This window comes from Anoplopoma fimbria, chromosome 4 (genome assembly GCF_027596085.1).
Source record: "Anoplopoma fimbria isolate UVic2021 breed Golden Eagle Sablefish chromosome 4, Afim_UVic_2022, whole genome shotgun sequence".
Taxonomy (NCBI): domain Eukaryota; kingdom Metazoa; phylum Chordata; class Actinopteri; order Perciformes; family Anoplopomatidae; genus Anoplopoma; species Anoplopoma fimbria.
The window spans coordinates 15,283,857-15,297,959 of NC_072452.1; the positions used below are offsets into that span (position 1 = coordinate 15,283,857).

Consider the following 14,103-nt stretch of genomic DNA (forward strand, 5'->3'; position numbering starts at 1 on the left):
AATTTCTAGCTCTGTAAATTGTCTCCATGTGTCCTAAAAAGTGTCCTACTCCACCGCTGGTTTCAATATGCCCTCAGAAATATGCAGAGGCGACTTGTAGCAAGGTCAAAGGGCCTTATAGTTCCTGTGGCAGTGCCGTCAATGACTCTTTTTGTCCTACAGGGGGCAGAACACCACATTGAAACTATCAAAATGAGAGCATTTCAAAATAAAACCTTTGTGTCTTAATGACCTCTATGTGACACAGTCCTCCTTCACATGACCCTCAATGACACATTAAAGCCACACAAACAGTATTTTCCTAATTTTAATTATGACTCTTCCAGTGAGTCTTTCTTCCGTGAGACAAACATCTGATGAACTCCAATCAATGTTGAACATCACAGAAAGATTCAATAAAAATCCACATTACCACAACTCAGATGGTACAGTAATCCTTTTTATTTATCTGGCAAAATAATAAAAGGGAAGCATTTGGAAAGAGTCAAAGTTAACAGTCAGGAAATACAAAAATATAGATAAAACAATTATAACAGCTGTTTTGATTTTTATTTCCTCTTTCACTCTCCAAATGGAAAAAAAAAACTATATATTTCTTTGGATCGACATATAATAATATGGACTGAATGCTTAGAAGACATCTTTTACACAGGATGCACAAGTCCATGTTCGGCCCCCATTATGCAATCTCCATCTACCCATCAGTTCATGATCTTTTCATGATCATGTCTTTTCATCAGTTTTGACCCCCCCAATTGATTTCTAATAGATACCTAAATGTTATTCCCTAAAGCACAAAGATGGACCTGCCCTCCCTCTCACCTCCCCCCTGAACCCCTCCAGTCTCTCTCTGGTGAATAAGATCACAGCGATACCTCCTCACGGTGTATCAGGAAGCCTCGGACTCACAGCTTGATGGAGGACGATGCTGTTCATGCTCGTGGTTGGACCTTTGTCTGGAGGGTCCTGAACATGATGCAAAGCGTTGACATGACTGGTCTCCAAGCTGTCCCCTCCCCTCTCCTCCTCTAGTCCTCCAGAGCTATCCCACGTTTGGTAGGGGGCACCAGGTGTCCGGGGAGCGTGGGCGGCAGCTCATGGCCCTCCAGCTTCACCTTGATCAGGTGGTTGGCCAGGGCAAACTCGTCTTCATCAAGGAGGCCATCTTTATCCACGTCTGCTAGCTTCCAGATCTTTCCCAGGACCGTGTTGGGCAGCTTGGACTTCAGCATCTCCTTCTTGGCTGCGGCACCGGACACTTTGCCGTTGATCGGAGAGAGGGTGTAGAAGATCTCATCATATGTAGGCTTATCGCGACCCACCACCCACTCAAGGTCATCGATGCCTTCGCTAGCACCTTCTCCATAGCCGTGACCGAAGGGTCCATTCATGGTTCCCTCAAAAGCTCCACCCTTGACGGACTGGCTGGGCATGGCGGCCTCTTCCTGGCGCACCATGGCCATGAGACGGGCGATGTCGTTGGCCAGCATATCCTCCACCGCCTCCAGCAGCTTGGGCTTCAGTGCTGCGAACTTAGAGAAGTCCTGGCCATTCAGTTGCTCCTGAAGGGATGGGGGGTTGAGAGAAAACAGGAATTGGTGATAGAAATAGATCAGTCTTCAATGGCTACCAATGGCTGCGGCATACAAGAAGCAGGATTTCCTGACAAACCAGGAAAAATAAATTTCATCCCCGTCCTGGCCCATCCTGGAGGGCAAGGGCAGGAAAGAAGGGCAAAGATGTGAAGAGAGTAAAGGTTGGAAGGTCATTCTACTCTGAACCGTTTGTTTCTAGCACTCTTTGTAGCAAGAAAATACTCAACATTGTTTTTTTCATCAAATATGTAACACTGACCAACGTATCCTCATATAACGGTTCGTATGATATCCTACAAAAATGTACCCCACATTTTGTGTGCGTTTTCCTACAAAAGCGAGCAACAAGTGTCAAGTTTCTGACCGTTACATGTATATAGTCTTTTCAAAATAAACTTCTGTCTTTACAGGAAACTCTGTTAGGCTTAGGAATGGACTGTGAAATACTGAAATGATGTAATTTGGGTTAAAATAACCACAGAATTGCTGTAACTAATTACGAAAGTTACGTGACTAAAACATAAACATTGACTTCTTGTTTCGCTTTGGAAATGAACATCAGTCTCCTGACTGAAAGATCACCGTTTGTTGGACCCATCCACCTCTCCTCCCCCCCGCCCTGTGTGTGATTTACTCTTTACACTTCCTCATTCATGATCTCGTGGAAAACATACAAAACAATATCGTGGAATATCTATCTATTACAGAGAAATCGTTTTATGTAGCTTTTCCTAAGAACACTGGATGAGACCAGCCTGCACTGAATGGTACATCACAGTCTACTGTGAAGGTGGCTGGATTTATCTTTTTGTTAATCCTACCTGCATCTTGGCCATGTTGGGGAAATCTCCAGGTGAGATCTGGTGCTCCTTTTCAATCCTATGGTAGATCTCTCCCAGGTTGTTTATCAGCTCCTTCTTCTTGGAGTCCTTCCCAAACACACTCGGCATGTCTTTTTTCAGAGAGCTGATAATATAGGCCTGTACCTAGACATCATGAAGGAAATACGACAGAAATTGTTTCAGTGATTAATGAAACAAATCAATAAAGTCCACATCTGCTAGCGTATCAACACATCACAAAATGAACATCTAAATCAGATGTCTCCTTCCACTCAAAAATGTGTTTTGCTTTTTTATATATAGTTTTTACTTCTGGTAGCAGAAGTAAAACATAATCTCTCTTCCCTTCTGGCTTATCAAAATTCAAAAATTTTCAGACACAAGCTTGTACTCCACTTCCTTTGGTTAGTTAAGAAACTAAACGCTTAATAAGTTGCATAAAACTGGACTTTTTTTGTGTAATCCCCCTCTTGTGGGGCTGGTGGACAGAGGGTAGTTATGTGAGAATGAGGAATCAGGTGTTTTTTTAGCCACTCCAGCGCTGTTTTTTTAGCCACTCCAGCAGCACAGCAATGGCAATGTCAGTCTGTCGGTCCACCACATTGATTATGACCTGAACTATTGGATTAATTAACATGAAATTAGCTAATTACCTAAAAGCACGGCATGGCTGTAAACTTCTTATGCATTTCTATAACCATACAATCATATTTTTTTATGTATACCAGAAAAAGTCCCTATACAAAGTTTTATATATGCAGTATGCCAAAAATACCAGGATGTCCAAATGCATCCGTTATTATTTTGCATCATGTTTTTGTGGCTATTCTGACCCACAATCCTCTGCTCAGAAAAAGATAGGTCACATCCACTGAGCCGACAAAAGGAGCACAGACAGATGATAGCCTGGTGACAGCTCACTGACAGATATCACATATATTGGATATATATAAGAGGGATCAAAGGTCAAGGCGCAATGTTATGACAAAGTAGTATGTCCCAATTGTATAAATACTACATGTAACAGAACTTTTTGTGCAGTAAGTACTAAAATTAAAAAGAAAAAGTATTCCATTTGGAAAGCAGCCTTGGTCTTGTTATGACTGACCTTGGCAAGGCGGGCGCGTTTGATGAGGTCATTGAGTTTGCGTAGAGCTGCGTTACGCGGCAACGACTGGATGTCCAAGAACAGGTCCTGCTCCTCTGCCTCAAACAACTTCCTGTTGTCTGGGACCAACAGGGGCTGGGCCCAGAACGACCCAATGTACACACGCACCACCTGAAAATAAGGTTTGCACAAGTTAACCTCCATTAATCTTTGCTGTTCATTACACTTAACTGCCCACACCGAGACGAGAGGATTTAAGGGTTAAGGTTAAAAATACATTTGTATACTCAATGTACACATACAGGATGTGTGGCAATGCAATACAGGGCTGTTAGGTTGACAGTGAAGCAATTTTAAAACATTCTGTTCTCTGCTTCACATCTTGTAGAGAAGCTTCACAGTACAACACTCTCTCAAAGTCAATGAATAGTTCTCGTCATGATCCAAAGGTTTCTCTTGGATCGGTTTATGAATGTGGCCCTGGTTCAAACATTAACTAAATAGTCAGGCAAAAATCATAAGACAAGGTGCGTCACATGATAGCAGGTAGCACAAGTTCTTTCTTTCTTTTTTTTACAATGATAAGCTGACAATATTAGCTGTTATAATCTTAAAATCTGTCACTTTTCATTTACTGTTTCCTTGGAAAAGTCATCTGACCTTTGTCCAAACGAGCTAAGAAACCAGCAAAATTTCCCCTCAAAACATTAACAGTTCAGTCCCAGATCCGAATGAGATTGAAAGGTTTAAATAAATCAGTGGATCACAAAAGCATGAATGGAAAAATAAATGCTTTTCACCTCAGGCGTGTTGATGATTTTTCCCAAAGACCACATCAGTGCTCCGTAGACCCTCATCAGCTGCTGGGTGCTGATCTGGTCCGCCTTGTTCAGCACCACGCGCATTTTGTCCTCGTGGTTCTTCAGAGCTCGGATGACCTCGGAGAACTCGTCCGAGATGTCCAGCTTGTGGGCGTCGAACAGCAGAATGATGCGGTCCACGCGCTCTGCAAACCACTCCAGCACCGCGGCGAAGTCGTAACCTGGAGAGAGTAAAAAGAGGAGACCAGTTGATTAAAAGATGGGATCTGCACAGACACTGTTTTCCCCCCTTATGACTTTCACTCTTGTACCGTCGATCACTGGATTTTTTCCCCACTCTGAACTGAGTGACTGACAGAAGGTCAGAATAATATTAAACTTTGTATGTATTCAGGCTGGAAACAATGTTCTGACATTAGTTTTCAAAAAGAATATTGCATTCCTGTAACACATGGTGAGTGAGGACAGGAAGTATTGCATCAGTTATTTTGAGTACTAGCAGACTTTTCAAGCCAATACATTTTTTACAAACAAAACCGACCATTCTGATTTGGCTTTAATCGGTCAATAAATTGTGTGTTGACGTAGGTTTATTTGTGTTTTATGTTCATATTCCAAGCCATGTTGATCCACCAATGTTTAGATAAGGGCTTTCAAGAGGCAGGACATTTTCTCCCTGGTTACCGATTAACTAGCTTTACTGAGACAGCAGAAGAGGCGTATGAAGGTAAAGACAGAGTGAAGTCCATTTGGAAAATCCCACTTGTCAATCTACAGCATAGGAATGAAATGAGCTCTTATCAGTTGACAGTTTTCAGCAATGTGCTTTATAAGAAACAAGCTTGATGGTAATAAAAAAAAGGAAACAAGAGAGAAAGTGTTTTAAATAGACTATGCAGTGTCAATAGCAGTGACAATAACACAAAAAAGTCCAGAGCCTGAGCTACTACTACTATTCACTTCCTCTGCCTATTTGAGGAACAAGGGGACCGAGTCAAATTACATAAAAAAAAGGGCCTTTTTTTTCCTTGAGCTTTCCTTGGCCTCGAGGGGCTGAGGAGGGAGTGAGGAAGAGAGAATTGTGGTTCTGATTAGCGTCTGTGTGTCATCTGATCAGAGAAGAATGCAGTTGCTCTAGAAGTTCATCTCGCACAATCAGCGGTAGATCTGCTGCACACGCATTCCAACATAGCTGGCTTTTGTCTGTGTCCGAGCACACAAATACAAAAGAGAGACAGAGATTCAGTAGATGGACAAAATGAGACTGTGATATGAATAGATAAAAAAAAGGAGAGAAAGACCCGGGGTGAGTAAAAGCGAAAGTAAAAGCTAAAGGAATAAGAGATGACATGGACGAGGGATTCAGGAAAACACCTTCAACAACAAGTCTGTCCTTGTTTGTATGCCTGACGACATGTGAAAGGGGAATATTTAAAGTCCAAGATCCCTCTGGGAGCCCGTCGAGGACATTTGCTCATTCTCTCTCAAGTCTGTTTTTAACACATGGGTCAGGGAATCAGACAGAGAGACAGCTGCTCAGGCTTAGACTTAGTTATAGCACATAGCATCGACAACTGTTCCTTTACCATGTGTATAGACATACATGGATACACCCATGACATATGTTGTCAGGCTCATAATCATGTGCCAATCACTGACAGAGAGCAGAGAAGTGGGAAGATCAGGCTGTAGTCTTGTTTCAAAAATCAAAAATCTGATCATATTATAAAAACACAATTTTATTCAAATCTCCATGATAATTTAATAAATCGTTTGGCATTTAGTGAACAAAACATGTCCACTCTCGGGCTGGGAGTGAGATGAGAAGATTGATATAATTGTCATGTGTTCACAGCAAATATGAAGCTACAGCCAGGGGCTAGTTAGCTTAGCTTAGAATTAGGAGTGGAGATGGGGGGGAAACAGCTAGCTTTGCTAGTTTCGTTATAGTTATCGTTTTTTTCTTGACTTTGTGGTTTTTTTAAGGAACAAGCTCTGAGCTACACTCACATGCTGACCTCAGCAAAAAAGAATTTAGAATTAAAGCATTATGCAATCACAAATTCATTTTTCATGAATATAAAGCTGGCTGTAGTGAGACACACACACACACACGCCCGTCACACCTCAGCTGCACGATTCAGTCAGTCCTGTTTATATATGACACAGTGTGTACTACCCAGTACAGTATGTCTGGGTAGTACAGTATTGTACCTGTATTTATATAGAAACAGTTAAGAGGATAACATTCTTGTGTGTGTGTGTGTGTGTGTGTGTGTGTGTGTGTGTGTGTGTGTGTGTGTGTGTGTGTGTGTGTGTGTTGTGTGTGTGTGTTTGAGAGAGAGTTTCTGGCCTGTGTGTCTTCCTGTTCTGCAGAGCATAAGTATGTATGTATAGAAACAAAACTGCGGTTATGAGGTCTCGGCTTTCGTCCTCATCTCCTCGTTTTGGACGGCGTCACCTCGACATGACCAGTGTTTTCATTCATACAGACCATACACCTTTTTAGTTTCTTATCAGCATTCCTTTTTGCTTACTATGTTAACAGCTGCTTGTTTGACCTCTACATTGCCTTGCCAACAATCCATACTCTTTCTGTCTCTCATCTGCTTCTCATTAGGGCTGCACTAACTATTGTCATTAGCAGTTAATCTGTCAACTATTATCTATATTAATTGATTAATCATTTTGTCTATGAAATGTCAGAATACAGTGAAAAATGCCCATAAAAATGTCAGAAAGACTATTGTCTTCAAATCGCTTGTTGTGTGCTTTTTATGGTCCAAAAACTCAAAGATATTAAATTAATAGCTTTATAAAAACAGAGAAAAGCTGCAAATCTTCATATGGAGAAGCTACAACCAAAGCATGTTTGGCATTTGTGCTTGAAAATGCCTTCATTGTTAAATCTATTTTTTAATAGTCGCAGATTAATTTATTGTTGATTTACTGTCAAATAAGCTTAACGTCTTAATATTGTTTCCCCTTTTCCTTCTCACTGTGTCTCATGGGAAATACAACTCAACAATGAAGAGCATATTTACTGACTGTGTTTCTGCTCTAGGGCAGTGGTGGGGGTGGGGGGGAGTCTTGGGAAACTCTCTGCTATGTTTGCCATTTTACTTCACATCCTTTCCCTCAATTACATTAAAAAACTCTTGTATGTGTGCTTCCTTTTAAAGGGGCTCATATCAGGTAGAAAAAGCAGAAGCTGTGTTCAGCTGTTCTGTTATCTTCTGCCTGAGTTCGCAATTCTGTAGGATCATCAAAAGTAAAAGGAAAACTGTGTATGTAGCAATTTTTAAGACACCCTGTAGGTCACAGAGTTGTTGGAGCATGTTGACAAATGGGTATAAATGTGAACTGATTTATTTAAACAGCGCACAGGGAAATGACTCAGATGTAAAGTGATAAATGATACAACACAGGACAAAAAGAGAGGGTACACAGCTACATAAGAGGAAATGTTTTTGATTATTGACGCTCATTCTATCTTTTTATATAAACCTGGCAACAGGCCGACAATAACGAAGGAAGAATGTGAAAGGGGATGGTGCTAGAAAACTACAGGTACAGAGACAGGAAATTAACTTTAAAGTGCTCTGTGCCTTCTCCTTGCTACAGCCGGGCTGTTTTACATGACCTGTTTGTTGAGGAATTGACCAGAGGGTGTTTACAGTTAATTACAGGTTTAACAGGACTTTGAGCTAGACTGCTACAGTTGACTTTGTAGAGCGCAAGTCAACCTGAAATACCAGAGCAAGACTTAAGGAAAGGACTAGTATGTAGTTTCCTTTTCATATCGGAACGTGTGACTTCCTGTGGGTTAATTTTGCATGTATGCCATTGCAGCATTTCAGAGGTTTTGAGCGGAGAGGGTGTGGCTCTGTTAAACAACGACAGTACTAGTGACTAGGTGAGTGAGAGAGTGGGAAAAGTGTGAGTATGAGGCAGACCTCTGCTTATCCTCTGTTTCTCCCCAGACAGGATTCCAGGAGTATCGATGATACTGATGCTCTCCAGGACGGGGTTAGGCATCTGGGCACACATGAACCTGCCAAGAAAATACAGTAATGAGATGGGGGGACAGTGCAGGGCACAGAGGGGAGAAAGAGAAAGTAAAAGGGAGTAGAAAGAGAGAGAGGATAGAGAGCGTGAGGCATAGGGGTAGTGAGGGAGGGTGGGAGAGACGCAAAAAACAGTTGGGTGAGAGTGTTTATACATAAGCTTGGCATTAAACAGACATTATTCTGGAGCGTTTCAGTAACAACCTTCATGCTCTCTGGCACTAACATTAGTTGAATACCATTGCTGGAAAGTCACACAGCTAGAACACAAAGTATCAGTGGGGGGAAAGGAAAGGTTTGGGTTCAGGGTGCTGACACCAGTCCATTCAAGTTGTCCACATGTAGGCCATTATAATAAGTGAATTATATAATGCAAAGGAACCAGTATTTTTCCAAACAGTAAATTAGATGCCTGGTGTTTAATATAACCTTGACACTAGGGCTGCAACTCACAATAATTATAATTATTGATTCATCTGCTTACAGATTTCTATATTATTAATGAATAATTTGGTCTGTAAAATATTGAAAGGTGTCAGTCACAATTTACTAAAGTCCAGGAAGATGTCTCCAAATTCCTTTCTTTTTCTGACCAAGAGTAAAAAAATCTAAGATAATAATAAAGGTTTATTCAGTTTGTAACATAAGACAAAGTAAAGCAGCAAATCATTAAAATTAAATAAACTGGAACCATTATACATTTGCCAAATATTTTGACTTATTTTTTACTTAAAGTATTAATTGATTATCAAAATAGTTGCCTATTAATCTGCTGTTGGTCGACTACTCTATTAAATGATTAATAGTTTCCACTCTAGTTGATTCTCTTGATCCATTTTCTTCTGTAAAAACAGTGTGACTACATGAGTCAATTTTTCCAGACAGTGGGGGGTGGCTTGCTTGTAGGAGGTAACCATTGATGTAGGAATGTTGGAAACACTGGTACAATACATTACAGGTTATGAATAGTCATTCCCAGCGCAACATAATGCACTACACAATGGTTTCCTTTAAGCTGAGACACTGGGGTTTAAACTTTAAAGGGGAGTTTTGCTCTCCAACAGAAATCAAGCCGCTACGAGCACTACTTCTCACTCTGCTTTCACTCATTCTGGACTGATACTCACAACATGAGCTCAGAGGCACCGGGTCATAAGACCGGGAGAACCATGCTTTTACATTCCTGCTGCAACCACACTGAGGGCAGACACACACTCTCTCACACTCTCTCACACTCTCACACACACTCACACACACTCACACACACACTCACACACAACGAACCCTAACAGAGGTCTCATACCACACGTAGGGAGGAAAAAGGAAAATCCAAGGACAATGAACAAGTAAAAGAAATATGAGAGATGGGCTTCTCGCTTAGAGATCCTATGCAAGTTATTACATTACAATAACAGTGAGTGCCAGAGATAACAAACATGCAGGTTTTTCCATTGCCTCTCATAGCTGATGGCGTTTGATATCCAGTTGGAATTTTGGCTCAGGGTTTTCCATCGAACCATCTATCCCAACATTTTCCAGACAGAGCTAGTAGGAAAAAATGCTCGATGAAATCAAACTGGAATTCTCAGAAACAGAGGACCCTACCGGGCACAGGGGCCCAGAGAGCCTCGAACTAGCTGAGATCCTTCGCTGTTCAATTATGTCTCACAAAAGTGAGAAACCCATCTTCTCTGGCATGAAGGTCGGGGTTAACACTCAACCTCAGACCTCTCATGTGACTGGGGGTCTGGCTCCAGCTTATGAAAGAGGGTCTTCCTCTCTTGCCCCACCTCTGACCAATGACCTTCCCTCACAACGCAACCTCCACTTCCTGTAGAGAAGAGGAAACAGGGTGGCTGCCGCTAGGACTTGGGCTTCCTTTAAAATCTTGTGTGTCTTGTGTGTGTGTGTGTGAATAAATCATTTATATATCATGTATTTCTATATCTACACGTGTGGCCTCATGTGTATTTGTTGTTTTTTTGCTCCATAAGGCGGAGTACGTGTCAACCCCTATCTGAGTACAGTGCAGAGTCAGTGTCCTAGAATAAAAGGCCATGTGCAGGACAGGACGGAGCGGGACAGTGTAGGCCAGGGTGGGCCGGTGCGGAACTTAAACTTTGCTGACTCGGGTTTACTGACTGATGGCTTACAGAGAGAACAAACACACTGAGGCCCTCTGACTGCGGTGGTATGTTGACTAAAAGGAACCTAAACCTTTAAAAAACAGGCAGTTTTATCAGGATTTCCTTTAACAGAAACATTTAGGATATAGTACAAATCAGTGCACATGCAATGGGAAACACTTTGAGACCACGCTGCTCAAAAATAGAATCAATGGAAAAGCAGTAAAAAAAATTGGCACGCAAGTAGAGCACACCAGCCACTAGCTTTTTGGTCTGTCAAACACAAGAGCAAAATGTAGGTGTGTGGATCGCACCACTGATTTCTGTTTACGGTCTTCATAAATAACTGATTATATGGAGGGGTAAGTCCTATCTAAGGCTGGTTGTTAAAGGCTAATCTGCGGGTTGAATGGCTATGGTTAAAAAAATACTCTGGGAACTGCCAAGCAAGGCCTTGAGTGCTCCTCTGACATGGCGTTTTCTCCTCCACCTCAAAATCAGTCAGTTAACACAATCTGATCCTTGATATTTATATCTATCTACTTCTATGAATAAAACACATCCAGTCAACCGACAGCTGGAGGCCGATCCAAATACTTTTGGCCTCCTCAAAAGGAAAGTGGAAAACTGGTCTGAGCCAAAAGCAGCCCAGGTCGAAATGTTTGCCTGGATCTGTTTTTTGACAGACTTTTGGAGGTCTGCTCTGGGCTATGTGCCATTACAACTGATTAATAATGTATTAGGCCTACACTAACACAGAGCTGGTCTAACAGGTCACACACCTGCTGGTGCCAAACAAACATTATGTTATGTATGATCATGTTAGCTTTCCCCAAAACCAATGAAGGCCACTCAAGCCTGAATTCAAAGAGAGACACAAGTCCCATGATATCGCAGGAGTGTGTCCAACAGTTTGAGAAATGATGCTACAATGGCCTTTGTTTATACACAATCTTATCTGGTTTCCCCTCAAGTCTGTAATAAACTCCAAAGGGGGGAATCATGGCCCGGGAGGTCTAACACCCCCCACTCTTTTGAAATGTTATCTCAAATAAATGACTTCACTTTTCTGAGTTTGACTAATGCTATTTGGCATAAATTTGCACTGATGCACGATAAAACAAACACTTGCAACAATTGAGGGAAGGGAACTGCAACCTCTGCCATCAATGTGTGATTGTGTGAGTGAATGTTGACATGTAGTGCACAGAAGACTAAAAGGGCTCTATTAAAAATGCAAGTTTATTTACCATTTACCAGCTCAATATATATTAGGACATGGGCATAACTGGGGAAATGTCAACTTGAGAGTTTGTTAGTCATTTGTGGGGAGAAACCCACATCCTCTACAGGAAGTGACACCATCGGCAATTGGACGTCAGCCATCCGATGTCATCACACAAATCCACCCATAATAGATTGGATTAAGATGTTTGCACCACACATCGTAACACTGGTTCTGACTCATAGTACATTACTTTTGCCCTCTCACCTTTCAATCTGGGTTTTCTCTCTATACTATTTGTTTTTTTCACTTCCTCTTCTGCTTTCATTTTGCTGTTTTCTATCATTTCCAATTTCATTTTCATCTTGTACTCGAGCCCCACCTGTGCAATACTTAATGTGAGTCATGTGAGTTTTGCCATGAGGGCATTTTTACATCAGACTCTGACATCAGGCTGAATACCGGGCCCAAGTGATTAATACAACTGAAAACGGAAGTGTTCTAGAAGTTTCCTCAGAACCTCTGGATCAGGTATGTGGATCAAACTCCAATGAGCTGAATGTCTTAGTGAAACACCTGCCGGCTCAATGAAAAACACAGAAAATAGACCAAACCTGTTTTCAACCATTGTGATAAGATGTCATAAGGCCTACACACTGGTAGAGAAGAAGGGAGTTGGCTTATCGGCTTCCACTGATGAGTTAACACTTATACGACCAAGGGGTACGAAACTTATAGCACCTACATCTGAGGGCAGGAAAAGGTCATGGTATTGCCTAGCAACACTTGCAACTATTTCTATGTTCATAGGGGCCAGGTTTTGACATCGGGACAAACAGATCCGTCACCAGTGGCTCTGCCAGGTGCTTTCGGGGGGAAACGCCTGAAGAAGGGCAAGGTACAATGTCACCTGGCAGGATTTAATCCAAAGTGAAAGGGACTTCCTTGTCAATGGGATCAGGTGTTTGGAAAGCACCTCCCTGTCATTTGCTTTGCCATACACAGAGTGGCATAGCTATTGACACTAAACACCCACATTTTCTCAGGATGATGAAAGAGGTGAAACTCACACACACTTAGCGCTGAGTCTGCTGGGAACATTGAGAAACAGAATAATGTGCATTTTTCTTGGTACATGTAAGGACATGCAGGAGGGGGGGGCATTTAAACCAAGGGTGATGTGCTGTTTTGACATGGTTCTTAACATACAGCTGTATTTGACATTTCAAGACAGGCATGACATTTCAAGACATATTTCAATCACACATTCATTCATACATAACTATGGATCTAATACAATGTCACTAATACACTGTGCAATACAATAATTATAATCATTTCGGTCTGTATATATAATATTTCAGTTACTGTGAATTCTTTACTGTTTTTTTATTGCTCATTTGCTGATTTATAACACTTATTTTTGATCTTTCACTATGTCTCTTGTTTGCATTATCCTCTATGCTGCTGTAATCCTGTAAATACTTCACATTGCTCAGTGTAAGCTCTTTTACTGTGGACTTGGCTCTTGGGTGTTAATATTACCTGTTCAGAAATGCGTTGCCAAAGGCGTTGAGTTTGCGGAAGGGCTTCTTGGGGTCGACCACCAGAGCGTTACCCGGGATCACCCCGTCCTGATCGCCGTGCATCACCGCGATGAAGGAGTCCGTCGTCGGCTCGGGTCCAATGCGCATACCGGGGAAGTCCTGCTCCATGAGGTGCCTGATGAAGGTGGTCTTCCCGGTGGAGTACTGGCCCACCAGGAGCACCATGGGTTTGTTGTCGAAGTCTGCATCTTCCAGCGCCGGGGAGTGGAAGTCGTGGAACCGATACGTGTCCTCCAGAGGGAACAGCTTGGTCCTGTAGAGCCGCCGTAGTCCCTCCGACACGTTCTGGAACAGCTCCGGGTCTTTCTTCAAGTTCTTTCTGAACATGGTGGCTGGTTTATTTAACTCCCTTTAGTTGACACAACCAGTGTCGGTCTCCCGTTGGATTATTATTATTATCTGTGAGTCTCCCACCGTCAGAGGAGTAGCTGCCTGCTGGAGTGAAGCGGAGGCTGGGCGAGGTCTTGGAAGTTTTCTGTCCCCGCCTTCTCTGCTAGCTAGCCACACACGAGCCAGTCCTCCAGAGAGGACCCTTGTTCGGCTGACGATGGCTTACGAAAGGCTGGAAACTACACTGTATCACAAGTGTGTAGCTGTGGGAAGTGAGATGTCGTCTAATACTGCAGAGATGTGACTGTGTGACCTCGATAACTGGTTTAGCAACCGGCTCTGGCTGTCAGTAGTGAACCTGTGAAGAAGGCTGTGCGCAGAT

General features: G+C 42.3%; 1 protein-coding gene across 1 annotated transcript; it reads right to left on the reverse strand.

Moving 5' to 3' along the window:
* Window positions 1-418: 418 nt before the first annotated feature.
* Window positions 419-14,081, reverse strand: ehd1a (EH-domain containing 1a). Its single transcript, XM_054597636.1, has 6 exons — window positions 13,330-14,081; window positions 8,323-8,420; window positions 4,346-4,587; window positions 3,546-3,716; window positions 2,417-2,581; window positions 419-1,562 (listed from the first exon to the last, which is right to left on the reverse strand). The coding sequence occupies exons 1-6, from the start codon at window positions 13,716-13,718 to the stop codon at window positions 1,029-1,031; spliced, it is 1,599 nt and encodes a 532-aa protein (XP_054453611.1). The 5' UTR covers window positions 13,719-14,081; the 3' UTR covers window positions 419-1,028.
* Window positions 14,082-14,103: the final 22 nt, after the last annotated feature.

Coding starts and splice junctions, on each gene's coding strand:
- ehd1a (XM_054597636.1), bottom strand. CDS start 13,718: ATGTTCAGAAAGAACTTGAAGAAAGACCCGGAGCTGTTCCAGAACGTG. Junction 3,717..4,345: donor AAATCATCAACACGCCTGAG/GTGAAAAGCATT, acceptor CCTTATTTTCAG/GTGGTGCGTGTGTACATTGG. Junction 1,563..2,416: donor CCAACATGGCCAAGATGCAG/GTAGGATTAACA, acceptor CCATCCCTTCAG/GAGCAACTGAATGGCCAGGA.